The following is a 16,348-nucleotide window of genomic DNA, read 5'->3' as shown; positions in this document are numbered from 1 at the left end:
GGTTGACGTATTTGCTGTAGTTTGGACGTCCTGACATGACTAATTGATGCAGGGCCACCAGACATGTGTTACTTCTCCCTTCCATATTTTTAATGAAATGATAGAGTTCCAAGGTTCAACCTTTTCTTCAACATCACTTTGAATTTTTCTCTGCAGACACCCTCTTGGTTCAGGTCCACTTCATGCACTCCTATTTATCACATGAGTATTTACCTGATTATACAGGATGTGAGCTTTACTCCATTGTGATGCTGAACTCCAGGTCTGAGGTTCTTGGTCTTCATAGTCTTTTTTTTTTTTTTTTTTTTTTGCGGTACGCAGGCCTCTCACTGTTGTGGCCTCTCCCGTTGCGGAGCAAGGCTCCGGACGCACAGTCTCAGCGGCCATGGCTCACGGGACCAGCCGCTCCGCGGCATGTGGGATCTTCCCGGACCGGGGCACGAACCTGCGTCCCCTGCATCTGCAGGCGGACCCCCAACCACTGCGCCACCAGGGAAGCCCTTCATAGTCTATTTTTAAAGTCAAAGGGAATACTGTCAGTGCTGTGCCTTCGAGGGAAAGGTGGGCGGTCTGTGGCCAGAGGCAAGCACAGCCCTCCCTGTTCACGTGGGTACCAGGTTATACATACGCCGCTTCCACTCGGCTTACATTACAGGAGCGTCACTGTTTGTCGTGATGTCCTGAGTTTCCTAATCTTCCTTTCCTAAAGGAAAGAAGATGGAAATGGAGAGAGAAGTAACCATTGTGGAGAGAGGGAAGCTGTGTCTATTGGGTGGGATGCTGGAGGGACGAGGAATAGCGGATAGTTCTACACGGTGCTTCTCGAGGGCAGTGGGAAGGGTGAGGTGGGACGGAAATTCCTTCCAAGAAGGACTCAAGCGAGAACGACCTTTGAATTCTTCCGCATTTCATAAACATCATGCACTAATACAGTTGGACACTGTATGTGAATAAGATTTAATATTCAAATCTAATAGTAAAATAGATTTACATGTAAACAATTTTGACCTCCCTTAGTTTGTATGCCCATCAAACCCTTTGCTTAGATCAACTCAACTTCCCCTTGTTTCTTGCCGGGTTAACAGCCAGAGGGGGAAGGCAGGGAGGAGGGAGAGGGGCACGGTTAGCAGTTAGCAGTTAATAGTCTGCACTTAGTCTGTAGACAAATGTCATCATTCCCTCATTATTTCCCCTCAAACACATCCTGGGACAGACGTGGGGACAGAAAAATAGTAGCGGGAGTCAAAAGTGATAAACAGAAAAAAAAAAGTGATATACAGGACTATACGCTAATTCTTTCCTTCCTCCTTCTCCTTTTGCTGTGGAACAAACTTAGATATATCCTTCACTGGTCGGACTTTAAAATGTGTGCTTATGTGGGGGATTTGCGGAACTTTTGTTTTAGGTCAGTATGTGTACTGCATTTGTACAGATGTTTAAAAATTAGTCTTATCATAAATGCTTGGTAAATTAAAATTTTAAACCAATGGGAAAGTATAGGGAAAACATACCATATTGGAACCAATTGTTGTTGGCACTGTTGTTATTGTTGTCATTAAAAAAATTAAATAAATAGAGCAAAGATCAGCTGGATGTCTGGAAGGCTGTCCCCTGGCCCCTGTTGCGCTAGGGAGAGCACAACTGTGCAGTGGATGAAACTGCTCTAGCTGGTGGTGTCTGTGAAGGAAACCCGTCAGCATGTGGGAAGATTGTGTGAGAAACTGCAGAGCACAGTGGCTAAGAATATGTGCTGGAGGGTCAGACTGCTTGAGTTCAAATTTGTGCTTACCTCATTGGGTTGCCAGAGGGATTAAACACTTCTTAAAATACTCAGAATTGTAACCGGCACATAGAAAGTACTCAATAAACGTTTGCTGGTAGTAACGTCATTAACCTCATAAGTAGAGTAAAACGGATTGGTTGAAGTTTTCCATGACTTTATTAAAGTCATAGGCGTCTGCTTGGTATAATGATGATTAAATTCAGGATTTGGGTTTAAGGATTCAGGATAGTAATATTTTCCTGAGTGATAGTCTCACCCACAGGAGAGGTAATGTCGGATTTTCCAAGGGCCCATTTTAAGTTCACTCAGATTCACCAAAATCATAAAAACAAAGAAGAAAGGGATAGACAGAAAGTAGAAATAGCAAGATCCTCTAAAAGTTGGGGAGTATAGCGTACTGAATTTTAAAAGTGGTGCAAGGGATGGTGGTGATCAATGAATGACCTTGCTCACGCACAATTTTCTGCTGTCTGCGACTCGCCTCCAGTAGAGGGAGACCATCAGGTGTGAAAAGTGAAGTGGGAAAAAAAGAGAGTCCAGAGAAGCTATGAACATTAACTAAAGAGCTTCAGTACTTGGCCCTGACCTCCAACATAGCTGAAAACTAAGAGCAGGTGGGCCCCAAGAACAAACGAAATAATAGGTTTGATCAAAGGGTGTTGATGACAGCAAAACTGAACCACAGCTGTGGCCTGCCCCAGCTTACTCCCCACCTCAGCATTCAGAAAATTGCTGGTTCCATTCAAAAATGAAATTTAAATTTTTTTTAAGAAAAAGGAACGAGGTTAAGAGCCTTGCTAGATTAAGAGAGAGAGAAAGAAGGAGTGGAAGCAAAAAGCAAATTAGAACATAGATCTAATGGGAAATTACCCAAGAAGTAAGGAGAAGGTTCAGATAAATTACAGTTCTTTGAAACCAAAACAGTTCTTCATAATGTCAAAGCATTTACAAAACACATTGACATATCTCTCTGTCAAGGAAAAAGGTGGGGAGAGAGAGAAGAAGAAGAGAGATGTGTTTAAAGATGATATAATTCAACAAAGATGAGAAGTGATTTCTCAGAGTTTAGGAAGAAAGGTAGTCAAAATCAAGAGATTACAGAGATTGAAACCATATTAGAAGAAACAAAAATGGGAAAATCATAACTGAAAACATCTAAGGAAATACGGTGATCACACAAAATAAAATGAAAATAGAAAACAGATATAAATTGATAAGAAAGTAAAATAATAGAGAAAATTGTAAATATGGAAGATTGTCAAAGAAGAGCCAACACATGCAAAATCTCTGTTCCTGAAGAAGAGAACAAATAGAAAAAAAATCATATATAACATGAATATATGTAACTATTGATATAATAGAAAACAATTCTAACAGAAGAAGCTTTTCTTCAAAGAATTGAATATAAAGATAGAAAGAGGGACTTCCCTGGTGGCACAGTGGTTAAGACTCCATGCTCCCAAAGCAGGGGGCCTGGGTTCGATCCCTGGTCAGGGAACTAGATCCCACACGCATGCCGCAACTAAGGAGCCCTCCTTGCCGCAACCAAGACCCAGTGCAACCAAATAAATAAATAAATAAAATTTTTTTTTAAAAGATAGAAGGAGCACACACATTGTCTCAGGAAAATTGATATAGAATCATTAATACAAAAACATATCCCAGTGAAGTTACCTAATCCAGGGAAAAATAAAATCATATGGACATCCAAGCAGAGAAAGAAAGTCACATTCAACATGGAAAAAAAATTAGCCTAACTTCAGACTTCACCATAGCAATGCCAGAAGACATTGAGGAAACACCTCCAAAGTTCTGAGAGAAAGAACGTGGGACAGAAGCATTTTTATACCCAGACAAGTTATATTTCAAATGGACAGGCAGAGGGCAGACATTCTAAACAAACAGGGATACAAAAAATAGAGCAAACGTGAGTCCTTTTTAAGAGTAGTAGCTCAAAATTTCAGAGCCAGTGATGAGCGATAGAAAAAAAATACTCAATATATAGTAGCCTGTGAGCCCTTGATAAAGGTTGCCCCTAAAGTCTGATTTATAAACCATGTGTTTTACTTTGTGTTTGCCTTTCATTTGAGTCAACTGACAGATGTTACTATTGGACTTACGTCCAAGAAGATAAAATGGGAAAAATCAAATATTTCTTCAGTGGGAGAGATCATTTTTCATCATTTTTGTTTACCCTTTAGGCATAAATCACAAGATTGTAACATACCTGAAAAAAATACTTTGCTAAAAATTTAAAAACTGTGTTCTAGAACATTTGCCATGGGATTGTAGTAGGTAATAAACTATTAGAGCACATTTCCCCCTTAGTTTAGTTTAGTATAAGAAAATTTGGGAATTAAAGGCTAGTCATTTTAAATTATCCTCAGTAAATCCATAGACTTGTCTAACTGAACTCAGTGGCACATATTTTCATAGTCCATTACCTTATTTCCAGGTGTGTCCAATGACTCATTTGTGGGATACACTGCAATTCAGCTTTAATATTTAGTTAAGTCCCACACAGCACATGCAACACAGTTTTGAATTCCATAGCATCTCAGATTAGGAGAAGGAGAAATAAAGAAACAGAGCTGAAGGAGGGCACCAAGACGGACACACTCACATTCGTGCTCCCCCTCAGACACACCTCTTCATCCTGCTGAGGGATATTCCTCCAAAGACTTTTCTTCCACCTTCCTTACCTGTTTGTAGTTGGATGAGCCGCCAGCTTTTCCTTGACCAGCCCAGTGACCATCAGTTAGTTGAGCAAGACCTGGCTGTATTCCAGAGGCAGAGGGAAACTCATGAATCAGAGATGCTCACGATGACAAGGGCCCTCTGGTTTCCTGTATGGGGAGGCTTGGAGACACAGCTGTGCAGATTTTCCTTCACTCGCATCTTCATAATCACATGGTGATATCAAGCACCCAGGTACCTAGACGGTTAGCGGGGAGTGTCTTAGCCAAACAGATGACATACCACGAATTGTCCTCACACACAGCTTAGTATGATCACAACCCACACCCTGATCAGGAAGAGGACGTAGGATTAGCATCGTGTGTACATAATGAGTGGAGAAGAGAGGACAGGTATTTTCCTTATCCAATGCCAAAAACTGTGTCAACGAGGATTTTAAAGAAATAAAGTGCTGGTGCAGGGACTCTCTCTCCCAGATTGACAAGGACAGAGCACCTTGTTCAGTTTGTGTTTCCTCTTATTTCATCTCAGTTGTCTGGTTTCTGACCACATGTAACAAACTTACCTTTGTAATGAATGGACATTATTCTGGGATTTCTTAAATTCAAAACAATCATTTCTGTGGTTAAAAAGATACGCTTTTTTTGTTCATTTTAGATAACTTACATACGACAAGAATATGAAACAAAATTTAAAGGATTGATGCCAGCATCTCTAAGACAAGAACTTGAAGACACTATCTCCTCCCTAAAGTCACAGGTAATTTCTAGAATCAGGGAATTTTCCAAGGGTTTAGATCAGCGGTCCCCAACCTTTTTGGCACTAGGGACCGGTTTCATGGAAGACAGTTTTTCCACAGCCGGTGGGGGGTGCGGGGGGGCGGCGCGGGGGGCAGGGGGAGGGTTCGGGTGATAATGTGAGCGACAGGGAAGCTTGCCCGCTGCTCACCTCCTGCTGTGCGGCCCAGTTCCTAACAGGCTGCGGACCAGTACCGGTCCACGGCCCGGGGGGGCTGGGGACCCCTGGTTTAGATGATGTGCATACCTTAATTAATGTTTGTTTCTGAACTGATGCCAGAAATCCACGTGATGTCACAGAACAACCGAGTGCCCAGGATGAGTTGTTTTTTGTTTTGTGGGGTTTTTTAGAATTTTTTCTTACTAGCTTAAGAACTCTTTGTCTCGATAAGATTTTCTTAAAAGCATCCTTGAAATTGAAAAGCTCAGTTATGGTTACTTTTATTTACAGTCTGCATTCCAACACAGACTCACCCTTTTATTCTTGGTTCCAGGCCCAAAATGCCATCAGTTAGCACATTGCTAACTCCTTATCATGTGAAAGTGCAGAGAAATAAAAAACATGGCTAAGTTAGAAGCATTTTTACTCTGGTGTATTTTATATGATGGTCAGAGATAACAAGATGCATTTTAGGATCGAGGCAGGATAATGACATGGTATTCAAACAGTTCAGTTAAATATTGATATTTCTGCTGAAACGTGTAGTTCTTGGTACAGTAGTTTATAAGAGATAAAATTGACTTCAATTTAGATATTAATTAAAAACTTCCTACGTAAGTTTTCTCTAAAACAAGTTTTATATATTGCTGTAAATATTTTATATAGCATTAGTTTTATAGATTCCTGGTTTTTTGAAAAACAAATGTTTTAACTCAACATGAGAAGAAGTTCACATATTCCCATTTCTAATACACTTAGAAATTTAAAACATACTTTTTTCCTGGAAAAGCTCTGCAAGGGAAAGATTTCTTTTCTCTCTGTGCCAAGAACAATGCCTGTCACAGAGTAGGTCCTCAAGAAATTTATTGACGAATGAAACAAATGCTGTAGTTTGATGAAATTCACGTTAGCTCTTTATAATGTATAGGACAGATACGTGGAGCAGATGTTAGCCTGCCTTTTCTGTTCCCCTCAGCAGAAGTCTCTTATCTGAAAATGAAAAGTTCATTACATCAACCCTTATGCTACTGTTAGCTATCGCTTCTGTAGGCTAAGAAGTTTGGCTGTGCTCCCTCCTACCTATAAAAATAAGTATGACAGGAGGGTGTTAACTTACAAAGGATCAGGTCGTCTTTATTTACGTGGAAGGCTCTCCTCGAGATGTGGCTTACCCATTCACTTTGTAGGAGGGCTTTCGTAGGGTCAGCTGTGTAGGACCCAGCACCTTCAGAGCAGGTATTTTTAAGAAAAAAAGAAAGAAAAGAAAGAGAAATCTGATATCCACCTGCAGGGCTTCTGCTATCATTCACATCATTTCACTGTAATAAAAGCCACTCAGCCTCCTAAAACTGGATGTTGACCCAGAAAGAGAGCGCTGCCAGCTGCGTGAGGGCCTCAGGATCGGCAGCTGTGCAGAGGCGCAGCCCACAGAGCCAGCAGACTCAGTTTGAGAGCGCAGGTGCCTGTGTTTTTGAAAATTGTTGGAATTCCAGTGGCAAAGCACGGTGGAGGCAGGGAAGTGGGATCAGCGTAGTCCCTGCATCTGTCAAAGTTATCAGTGGTCCTGTGGGTCACTGGATTAATTGGATAAAATTCAGACCAGGGTGATGTAAAGAGTCAGAAAAGCAGCGGGGCCACTTTGATATGTACCCATTTAGAAAAGCCGTGCTCAGGGAGATCAGCTCGGTGCTTTGTGACCACCTAGAGGGGTGGGATAAGGGAGGGTGGGAGGGAGACACAAGAGGGAGGGGATACGGGGATGTATGTATACGTGTAGCTGGTGCACTTTGTTATACAGCAGAAACTAACACACCACTGTAAAGCAATTAGACTCCAATAAAGATGTAAAAAAAAAAAAAGAAAAGCCGTGCTCCCTCTCTCCAAGCACAGTTTCTACTCTGCCAGCTGTCCTGTCTTGCATAACCATGTTTCAGAATCGACCGTTGCCATGGTTTCAGTTCAGACCAAAGAGACAAGAGTAAAGCTCCAAAGTGATCAAATGCCACTGACTCCTGGTCACGTTAAGCCATAGTGTAAGTGTCCGGAAACTACTTCCAGTGGGTTGTGGAAAGTGCTTTTGAATTTATGCCTGATACAAGTATTTTTAATAGTATAGAAATTCATGCTTCAGGCTAATCCAACCATGCTGTGAAGGTCTGACTGAAGAGACTCTTCTTGACAGCCCAGTTTCCCCCATCCCCAGCCCCTCAGGGGCAGGGGCCACAGGGTGGTACCTGCCAGGATCTCTGGACTAGGCAGTTCCTGTTAGTCACTTCCTGTCATCCTCATGACCTTGGGAACTGGCTGTCGTTCACCCCATTTCACAGATGAGGCATCAAGAGAAAAAGGACCTTTCCTAGCGCTGTGGAGGCCAAGTCAGGAGCTGAACGCCAGTTGGCCTAACTCCAGACAGAGCGCAGGCTCTTCCCACGACAAAATACTACCTCTGCAACCTCAGGGAATCCCCGGAGAGATTAAGGTTTCTAGTAGGCAGTAATGTTGTTTCCACTCACTCACTCATTCCTGAAACAGCTAGGGAATGCCAGCTACATGTCCAGCCCTGAAAAAGAAACTGGGGTTACAGAGACGCTCCAACATTATCCCTGCCCCAGGAGAGCTCTCGGGTGTGAGGGAGAGACGTGAAGACAGATCACCAGAAGGCAGTTGGAAAAGTGCTAAGAACAGAACAGGAGAACACAGAGGAGGGGCCGCTGGCTGCCTGGGGCAGGAGGTGATGAGGGGCAGCGCTGGAGGGGGGCAGAAGAATTCAGGAGCAGAGGTGACCTTGAACCCAACAGTGGACAGTGAATAGGAGGTAGTTGGCCAAGGATTCCCAAGCAGACGATGGCAGATGGCCGCAAAGGGCCAAAGGGCCGCAGAGTAGGAAGGATGCGAGGTGGAAGGTGGTGATGGTGGAAGAGAGGAGATGAAGCGCCCAGGTGGGCCAGGGCCAGGTCCAAACAGCTCTGCAGTGCGGGGTTTGAACTGGGTTCTGTAGCCTCTGATGGAGCGCCAGTGGGGATGGGATGTGATCAAATACAAAACCACAGCATTAGCATTCAACAGATCCTCTGCGTTTTATCTAGAGAGTTGTCTGAATTTAAATAAAATCCGACCAGACACTGTATCTGCACAGTGTCGCCCTGTAAGCCACCTTCACCTCTTCTCACACGAGGTCTCTTTTCTAGGTTAACTTTCTGCAAAAGAGGGCATCCATCCTTCAAGAGGAGCTGATGACCTACCAGTGCAGAAGGTACTGTTGTGGCCAGAATGTCTCCTGAGTAGTTTGTACTGTCTGCACCTGTGGGTCTCCCGGTTGGGTGTTAAAATCTTCATTAAAAATGCGTTGGGGCTTCCCTAGTGGCGCAGTGGTTGAGAATCTGCCTGCCAATGCAGGGGACACGGGTTCGAGCCCTGGTCTGGGAGGATCCCACATGTCACGGAGCGACTGGACCCGTGAGCCACAACTACTGAACCTGCGCATCTGGAGCCTGTGCTCCGCAACAAGAGAGGCCGCGACAGTGAGAGGCCCGCACACCGCGATGAAGAGTGGCCCCCGCTTGCCTCAACTAGAGAAAGCCCTCGCACAGAAATGAAAACCCAACACACCCAAAAATAAATAAATAAATTAATTAATTTAAAAAATTCGTAAACATATCAGTTTTGAAAAAAAAGACTTATTTTTCGTAAAGAGCCTGTCTTGGAGAAGACCCCCCTCCTTGTACCATCCAAACGAGATGAGGGTCCGCCAGTGCCTGACAAGGCCGGGCTCACCTGCAGAGTCACGACAGGACGTTGCCTTGAAGCCCAATTGCAGGGTTAAGGAGACACTGTCTTCCTCTTAAGAGAGTGAGATGGCGTGGTCCTCAGTGTGGTCACCCGCATCTCCAGAGCCCCACATCCCTGGACACTTGGCTCTGTAGCAGATGTTTACCAACCCCAAATATCAATAGATAAACGGCTCCGTGGTGTGCAAACACTGTGCCCCCAGGAGCGCACACCTCGGGGATGCAGGAGACCCTTCCAGTCAAAGGTTCCCAGAGACGTCACTGACATAGATCACATTTACCTGTTCTGACAGCCCTCCTCTTGGTACAGTGAAAGGCTGAACCATTTAGTTGGCACTGGATTAAAAGTAAAAACTTTGGATACACAGTACCATGTATAAAATAAACAACGAGGACCCCAGGGGACTATAGCGCAGGGGACTATATTCAATATCTTATAATAACCTACAATGGAAAAGAATCGAAAAAATATGTACGGAGATATATTTGAATCACTTTGCTGTACACCTGAAACTAACACAACATTGTAAATCAGCTATACTTCAGCTTTCAAAAAGTAAAAACTTTGAGACTCATTCACCTTTCAAAAGATTCTTGGTACAGATAGGGCTTGATCCCTTATGGGTGTCAGCGATGAAATTTTGATATCAAATATACTTTTTAGCCTCTCTCCAGCTCCTCCTGAGTTAGAACATATTTTGTTATGGACGTGCCCGTTAAACCTAGAGAAGGTTGTAACTTTGGGGTTTTTGATCTTCAGGTAACCACGTGGTGACATACCTGAGAAACCCAGGAGAGTGGGATGGATCTAACCGTCGGGACAGAGCTTTGGATTTCTTCCCACAGGTTTGAAGATTTGGATGTTGTAAAGTAAATTGTGAGATCAATGGCGTTTTTTAATACTTAAATGTAATTAAGATCATAAAAACATGCATCACTCATACACTAACGGGGTGGTTTTATTTGCGTCTGCCTACATTATTTTTTTTAACATTCCTTTATTTCTGATTTCCATATCTGTGTGCGTTTGAGTGTGTACTGAGAACTGCTTATATTGGGAAAAGAAATGATTTCTTGCGATGCCTTGTTAATGCCTTTACATAGAATTTTACCAGTTGCAGCTGATCAAAATCACGTTTGTAGAATCATATAAAAATTTAACGCTTACATTGTTTTCGTGTTCATGTTCATATATTATTAAAATATTACTTTGTATTTTCAGTTTTATTTCTACTTTTTAATTGCACCTCGTTTGCTAAAATAAATATGACATGGCAGTCCTTCCCTAGAATATACTGACCATCTCAAATTGTGCTACGGGAAGAAATACCTGTGTCATGTCAGAAATCAAACCCATAAGTAGTGCATTTATTTAGAACAAAAGTCACTGAGTCGCCTGACGTCAGTCCAGGTATTCGTCATGCTGGTTGTCAGTCTCATGTGGGACCAGAGGCAGGATAGGGTACGAATTTTATGTAGCCGCTCCGGTTTTATTGGTACTTGCTTGATCTCTGATTTTGTGGTTGTGGTTTAATTATAATATCAATTGACGCTCCTTAAGGAAGCCTGAAAATGTCAAGATGTGTTGGGAGGATACTCAGCGCACCAGCAAGTGATGACAGAAGGAGCTTTGCTCGGTCCTGTTTTCCTTGTGGAGAGAATTTGGTGTTGGCTCCCAAGGCTGGGTGTTTTCAGTCCCCACCCGAATGCCAGTGAGCAGTTCTGTGCTGATTGGTCGACGCTGATTTGCCAAGGGAACCTTGAACCGCAGCGGATGGTCGTGTTCTCTGGGCTGTGCCGTGGTGCCTATGCCGCAGGCCCTCGGAGGCTCTCGGAAGATCTGGGGCGCGCGCAGGGCTGCAATCACCCGGTTTGCTGTGAAAGGACAGGGCAGAACGTTTACTTCGTTTTTCAAGTTCTTTTCCCTTTCCCACGCCCATCTTTGTTGTTTGCTGCCCAAGGATTAATTACCCTTTTTTGTACTGTAACTGAGACGTGGGATGATAAGGAAGTAGCAGGTTGTCCAGCCGCTTCCACAGCCAGGCCAGGGTCAGCAAGAACACCGCCTGGTCATCAGTGAGAGGCCTCCGAGTCTCGGCCTGGTCACCACGCTGCCTGCTAAGGTTCACCCGACGCCTCCTCCAGGAATGTCGGTCTCTGTCCTCTGAAAGATCGGGTTTTCCTTGCATGTGAAATAAATGATAGCACTGGCTTAAAGACTGTTCGGAGAAAAAGCAGAACTGTATCAGATGCTATTAAAACTAGCTAACAAGGAAAGACAGTTGGTACTCAGGCTGTGATTTAGCACTCGGTAGGGAACGATTGCGACACCGTGATTAGTTTTAAGCCCTTCTGTACCGACCGTGGCAGACGGGTTGACGGTCAGCAGATTTCATTAGGAAGGTTATTTAGCGGCTTGAAGTGAAAACACCTTGTGAGTTGCGTCGTGCGCTGCCATCGGGCGAATAGGTGTTTGGAAAGTTGCCTGCTGTTCTTTCTTTTCCTTATTTCAAGGGTTATGAAATTACAAACATGGGTGGACCTTGCACATCACCCAGATCCGGTTTCCCTTCTGAAGAGTGTCGTACAGGTCAGCTGGATTGTGTGTGGTAGGGGCTAGGTGGCTGACACTGGTGTTTCTGTAAACGTCCTCTGATAAGGAAGAGGAAGAAAGATTGCACTTGGCATGTTGAAAAGTCCTTCCTGAGTTGAGTACTCAGTTTAAAAGTGGCTACCGGGAGAGAAAGCAAGTGCTTAGGAATAAATTATAAACCGTGTGCCTTATTGTAAAGTCATCTAAGATGTCATCCTCGCTCTTATCTGGTGGAAGATCCATTGCCCATCACAAGTACCTAATTTAGCCACATTGCCAGCAGTCGTGGGCACTGCCCTGAGTCAGGCACCTGTGCTTGTTCCACCTCAACATGCCACGGTCGCCAGGTAGTGGCTGGCAGAGCTGAGCAGGAGGAGAGGTGTGGGGTCACGGTGCCCTCGGTGTGCACGTCTGCCCGGTGAGGGGGCAGCAGGAGAGCGGTAACGGGAACGCTGGCACCGGCCATCGGCACGCGTCAGGGTTTTGTCTGACCCACCGTTTCTGCGTCGCCCCACAGTGAGCCATTTCAGGGGTCTGGCCTCTGGTTTGGCCACATCCCCGCTCAACAATCAGCTCTCCTCCGAGGGCAGCCGCCCAGGGGCACAAGGGAGAAAAAAGAGGACAGAGAGGGAGGGAACGGAGAAGGGGCGGACTTGCTTCCTAGTTTGTACAAAAGGGTTGACTGAGACTCAAGGGAAATAGCTCGGATTCGAGCCTTATCCTGTAATGCCACAGACGAGCAACAACTTCCTCGGAACCAGGCACGTGGCTCTATGGCGAGCAACCTCATTAAAGGCATCGGCAGAGAAAGTGCAGAAAGAAGAAACTGAGTTTGAATGAACAATTAACAGCTTTCTTATTGAAGTGTCTGCCCATCTGCAGAAGGCAGGGGTGTCTTCGCTTTCTTTCTAAGAGTAAAAAGGAAAAAGGTAAAACATCAAAAATGGTGGGAGGAAAGTTTCAGAACACGAGGTCATTTTAATTCATAGTTTCCTTTAAAAAAACTATCTCCTCAGCTTTCATATTTTGTTCAGAAAGGTCGTCTCTTTTAAGCCTTGTCATTAGAGACGGTTTGCTCTTTAAAGTGGATTATCAAAGGGTGTAGAAATTGCAAGTTACTGAAACTAAAATGCATGATCGATTTTAAGTCTGCTAACTAAAGCTTACTTAGAATTGGATGTGCTTTTGCCCTGGCAGCCCCTTTGATAAAACCAGGAAGAGATACATGGTTGGTCAATTCAAAGTAGGAAAAGATGATAATTAGATAAAACTTTTCTTCAACTATTGAAGTGGTTCTTGGATTTGGAGACTTGACTAGGGAGTAGTGACATAGGCTGTATTTGAAAAGGAAAAATTGAAGAGCCCAGATTTTGACCTGTATTAACATTCTTCTCTATAGTTTTAAGAGCTGAATCAAACCTCAGATCATATTATTTACCTCTCCATGGGGGAAGAAAAATGCAACTTGAAACATAAGGTTGAAGGAATTTTAAAATCTGGGTCCCTCACCAGTACCTAAGGCAGCTGAAGAGCCGGGCTTCTAGACAGTTCAGTTATTTCAGTTTTAAGCAAGGATTTCCACCAGGCAAATGGTTCAAAACCAAAGGCCCAAGACGTTCCTATAGATTCTGCTGTTTTTAGAGCTGAGCTTGGTCTAGACCTGAGGCTGATAAACGCTCTTATATCCTCTTTGGGAGTCTCCCGTCTGAGAGCGGTCTTACCGAAAACAGCTAGGTGCGCACGGAGACTTTACACGGAGCGACACGAGAGGGCTACCGAGCGAGAAGCCTGGTAGAGGTAATTAGCTAAAAACGGGCTTACGTGAGTGAAACGTGCAGTTTTGTCTGCACTCCTTCACTTCAGCTACAAGGGGAAACTAGTTCATAGGCGGAGTCTACACGTCGGCCTTGTTTCCTTAGAGGCAGTTCTCTTCGGCGACTCGGGCCTCACTGTTCTAATCTGTAACGTCAAGGGTACAGCTAGACCGGTACTGCCTATTCGGTACCATTTCAGGCCTCTAACTCAGCGTTTCTCACACTAGCATTCCATCAAGCCCTGTTCTGTGTATGACTCGTCTTCAGGCATCCAGATAGTCACATTTAGGAAACGTCACGCCGCTAGAGCCCCCCTCTGCAAGGTTCACATTCCATCGCTGGCCCGGCCGTTCACTCATCCATTTACTAAATAGCTATTGATGCCTGCTACATGCCAGACAGCACACGAGCCACCCGGGCCCGGCAGCTGAAAGCGGTGATCTATCATCATCTCTCTGGTTGCTACGGGTCGACCAGGCTCCAGTAGGCTGTTCTCACGTGGGCCTCACGCAGGTGCAGTCAGGTGTGGGCTGCCCAGGCCCGCGAGGGTTCACTCACGTGGCAGCTGCGAGGGGTCCTCAAGAGCGAGCTCACCCGGAGACCAGCCGTAGCAGCCGCCGGCCGCGTGAGGCCTGGGCCCAGAGGCGACCCAGCATCACTTCTGCTGAATCCTGTCAGAGGCAGAGGCCCCCAGGAGCCAACGGTAGGAGACAGCGACCCCAGCGGTATCTGAGAGTCTGTGACCATCTCTTTGTTAAAGAAGCCTATCTAATTCTTTCCTCTGGAATCTCCTAAAATGATTGGATCCATGGAATCGTTTTCCTGTGGTCCACATATTTTATTGTTTAAAGTTCCGTGAGATATTGATTAGAAAAGTCCGGATCTAGGTGATGACTTAAAAATTCCTTCCTGTTCAAAAATCCTGTTAATCAGTGTTGTGTCTGTGCAACCACAGGTTAAATGAGGGATCTGGAAACGCTGCTTGGGTTGGGAGTGTTCAGGGAAGCCATATCTTCCTGTGTAATTCTTTAGGAAGATGGTAGTGACCAGAGTTGAATGATTCTTCCCGTTCTTCTCTGTTTGAGGCTTGGTACGCCTGGTCTTTTGTAATTATCTCGGCTAGCGTGTTATTATAAAGCTCCGCCAAAACACATACCCTGTGCTTAGCCTGGTTTTTCCTTCCTTCGTGGAAATATGGAAGGATGTGGACTTGATGAGGCTGAGAAGGAACATTTCCTGAGCCACAGGACACTGACAAACTGCTCCTCTAAGCAGAGCAAAACCATCCGGATAAACAAGTGAATCAGCCTCCTAGCTGCCCGTCAGCGTTCTCACCCCTGCTAAGGGATCTCCATTCATCCCGCCTCTGCCTGGTTCTTCCCAGCCTGAACCTAAGTGAGGGGCCGTAAACACGCGAGTGCGGCCAAGCGCCCAAGGACAAGAGCGAGGCCGCCGTCCTGCTGTCTGACCCTCCGAATCTCACCGACTGCCGCAGGTCACTGGACAGTCCAGCCACCCTGGTGACCAGCATGTGTTCTGAAAGAAATCTAAACAATTGGTATGAATGGCGTTTGGCTCTGTTCCGCAAGCAGGGCCTGAAAGTTTAAGGCGGAAAAGGAAAACAGAAAAGAAACATTGTTTCTTTCGGAAGAGGAAGTATTTTCCTAACAGGCTAGCAGAGGGTCCTGAGAATCTTGCATCTTTTGCAGAAATATCTTGACATCAACTGAGATTTCTCGAAAGCCAGCTTGCGTTTCCCAACTTGGTTTCACGTGGGTTGGCTGTGGCTGGCGTCTGCTCAGCGCTGACGCTGAGGTTGCTCTTCAAGTTTTGTGTCAGCTCCGCTCCCGTCCGGGTTCCCTTGAGCACTTACTTTCGTGGTTCCCGGCTGCTGCCGCGTCGCAGTCCCGTGTGAAATCCTTTCATAGGACTGATCACTTGGCCCATGACATGTCACTGTGTTTGTAATAAAAATACTTATCCAAGCCGGGTGCAGGGTTCCCGCGTGAAGCCTGGGCGGGTGGCTTCCTCCTGGACCCACCTGCTTCTCCTTGGAGCTAAGGATCCGGTGGCAGTCTTCTACCTGGGGTGACATTTCTTCCAACGTCAGGGAAACTTTCTCTGACCGAGTTCCCACTTATGTTATCTGATTTTCTTCAGTTTTTTTATTGATGCAGTTCAGCATGTGAATCTGGAAACTGCTAGAATACAAATTGGGTTAAGGGAATTTTTTTTTTTAATGCTTTCTACAATCTTATTTGGAGTGTGTGTGTGTGTGTGTGTGTGTGTGTGTGTGTAGTGGTAAATCCAAATACTTTCAAAGGCCTATCCATGCATTTTTTTCTTGTAGTATTTTTCTTTTCTTTCTTTCATTGAAGTACAGTTGATTTACAATGTTTCAGGTGTACAGCAAAGAGATTCAGTTATACATATATATATTCTTTTTCAGATTCTTTTCTGTAGTATTTTCTGGCAGAATTTTTTAATCGGCTAATTAAGATAACAAACCTACATAGACCTCCTGCCCCTGCTATTAGGTATTTTGCCTAAAACCATGTAAAGTTCACTCTCTCCGCCTTTTTCTGGGCGGAGGAGAAAGGCGAATAGGCCCCATCTTACACTGTAATTACCCTTCTCTCTGCGACATCACGTCTGACATACGAGGAGCATTTTCACTTCCTGCAAACTGTAAAGTGAGCTCAGCTCTCCCATTTGC

General features: G+C 44.8%; 1 protein-coding gene across 23 annotated transcripts in view; it reads left to right on the top strand.

The window, feature by feature from the left end:
- The window catches only part of CEP112 (centrosomal protein 112), a 418,997-nt gene extending 408,532 nt beyond the window's left edge, over positions 1-10,465 (top strand). For all 23 annotated transcript variants that reach the window (XM_079905668.1, XM_079905662.1, XM_079905687.1 and 20 more), the window contains 3 exons: positions 5,138-5,239; positions 8,626-8,690; positions 9,986-10,465. In XM_079905668.1, coding sequence (XP_079761794.1) covers positions 5,138-5,239; positions 8,626-8,690; positions 9,986-9,989 — 171 coding nt within the window. In that variant the 3' untranslated portion in view covers positions 9,990-10,465. The remainder of the gene's footprint in view (positions 1-5,137; positions 5,240-8,625; positions 8,691-9,985) is intronic.
- The last annotated feature ends 5,883 nt before the right edge of the window (positions 10,466-16,348 follow it).

The sequence above is a fragment of the Stenella coeruleoalba genome (genome assembly GCF_951394435.1).
Source record: "Stenella coeruleoalba genome assembly, chromosome: 19".
In the NCBI taxonomy this organism is placed as follows: domain Eukaryota; kingdom Metazoa; phylum Chordata; class Mammalia; order Artiodactyla; family Delphinidae; genus Stenella; species Stenella coeruleoalba.
Note: the sequence above shows the minus strand (reverse complement) of the source record. Positions and strands in the feature narration are given on the sequence as shown.